General features: G+C 35.8%; 1 protein-coding gene across 1 annotated transcript in view; it reads right to left on the bottom strand.

Annotated features, from left to right (window-relative positions):
• Positions 1 to 1,341: 1,341 nt before the first annotated feature.
• Positions 1,342 to 1,613, bottom strand: part of myo15aa (myosin XVAa) — a 31,899-nt gene continuing 31,627 nt past the window's right edge. Inside the window, 1 exon segment of the mRNA XM_030089832.1 lies at positions 1,342 to 1,577. Within this exon segment, the coding sequence (XP_029945692.1) occupies positions 1,476 to 1,577 (102 nt within the window). The 3' untranslated portion in view covers positions 1,342 to 1,475.

Genomic DNA, 1,613 nt, shown 5'->3' with positions numbered 1-1,613 from the left:
TGCTGTTTAGGTCGCGGTGGGTTTGACCACAGCCCCCCCACCCCCCGGTTCACACGGACCCCGTTGTTGTTAACCAATGAGGGCCAAGAAATCTGCGAGCAATTACAATGGAACGCCCACACAGTCGAGGGCTCCCGAGCGGTGCTCGATTTGTGTCACGGGACATACCGCTGAGACGCCCCTATGACAAGACGCCAGTGGTTGACCATAAACGGCACATTCTCTACAATAAATGAAACGAACAGATCGTAAACCGCTACTTGGAGTCCACAAAGCTGTAAACTTGTTCACCTTTTAAACAAGTGATAAAAATCTGAATAACTTTAGTGAAAGAATTTGATTTAATATGTTTTTATGCTCATCGTAAGGAAAAAAAAAATCTTCTAAATCCTAACAATGTTACACTTCAAAACTGATGCAGGGCACTGTTTTTATTTTTCATGAATTTTTCAGGTTTATTTTTTATTAAATAGTTGACACCGACTTAGTATTTTTTCTAATGTGTCTCTAATCTTACATTTTCTGTCATTTTCACAATTATGCTTGTCATGATGTTATAAAAAAAATGAAATCTCGATATAATCCACTAATTCACACCAGTTCTTCAAATTACTTATTTTATTCTACAAACTTTAATGTCCATCATTATTAACATGCCTGTATGTACAACAACTAGTTACAAAAATATACACAATACATCAATAAATAATTCACTTAGTGCAAACTGTTTGGAAATGTGGCTTAAAACATAACGTGCCAAAACAGGTTCCCTCAAACGTGTTTCTTTCATCAGGACTTTGCCCATGATTTTATGGCAAAGAGAATAATAATAAATTTATTTAAATTGGAAGCTGCCTGTTGTCATTTACAAGCAAATATTAATAAAAAACAAAAGGGGGAAAACAGTTTTCAAAAATAATTTCATATACTCTTGCATGCAGGCTCCTTTCACGATAGAAACAAAGTTACAGGCGTGGGAGTGCTACTCATTGTCTGTACTACAGTCAATTGCCGTCAAAGCGATTGGTGAAGGCACAGCAGGGTGTCTTATTCTTCTTAAATGTGACACTGTATTTCTTTTAAATGACCGTAACTTAAATGAAAACTGTTTATTCTCCTAAGAAGTGGGGACCTTTGATCAGTGAGACATTAATTCTATTACTCTATATGGAAGGGATGGAGCAGATCTTAGAACACTCTAGATAAAAATATCAAAATAAAAAGATAATGAGAAAGACAAATCAGAATCTTTACATGCCAAATGATCAGTTAAAGAAATAATATTGAAAATAATTTAAATAAATAACTGAAGCCACAGTAAAAAAAAAAAAAAGCTCTGTTTTCAAAGTCATCAATATACACAACCGCTTTTCATTAACATCGCCTTTAAATATCAAAAAATTGCATTTCAACAATAGAGGTAGATACAGTACATTCATGTAGCATAAACCCATAAGCATAAGTCTATGTGAGTGTTATAGCAGGGTGATTTCACTTGGCGGTAACGTGAGTCGTTTTTCTCTGACTGACAGCATGTTCTCCATGTGCATGGCAATGACTCGGCAAAGCTCCAGGCCCTGAAACACACACACAAAAAAAGCACAGACACCACA

Source organism: Salarias fasciatus, chromosome 4 (genome assembly GCF_902148845.1).
Source record: "Salarias fasciatus chromosome 4, fSalaFa1.1, whole genome shotgun sequence".
Taxonomy (NCBI): domain Eukaryota; kingdom Metazoa; phylum Chordata; class Actinopteri; order Blenniiformes; family Blenniidae; genus Salarias; species Salarias fasciatus.
Note: the sequence above shows the minus strand (reverse complement) of the source record. Positions and strands in the feature narration are given on the sequence as shown.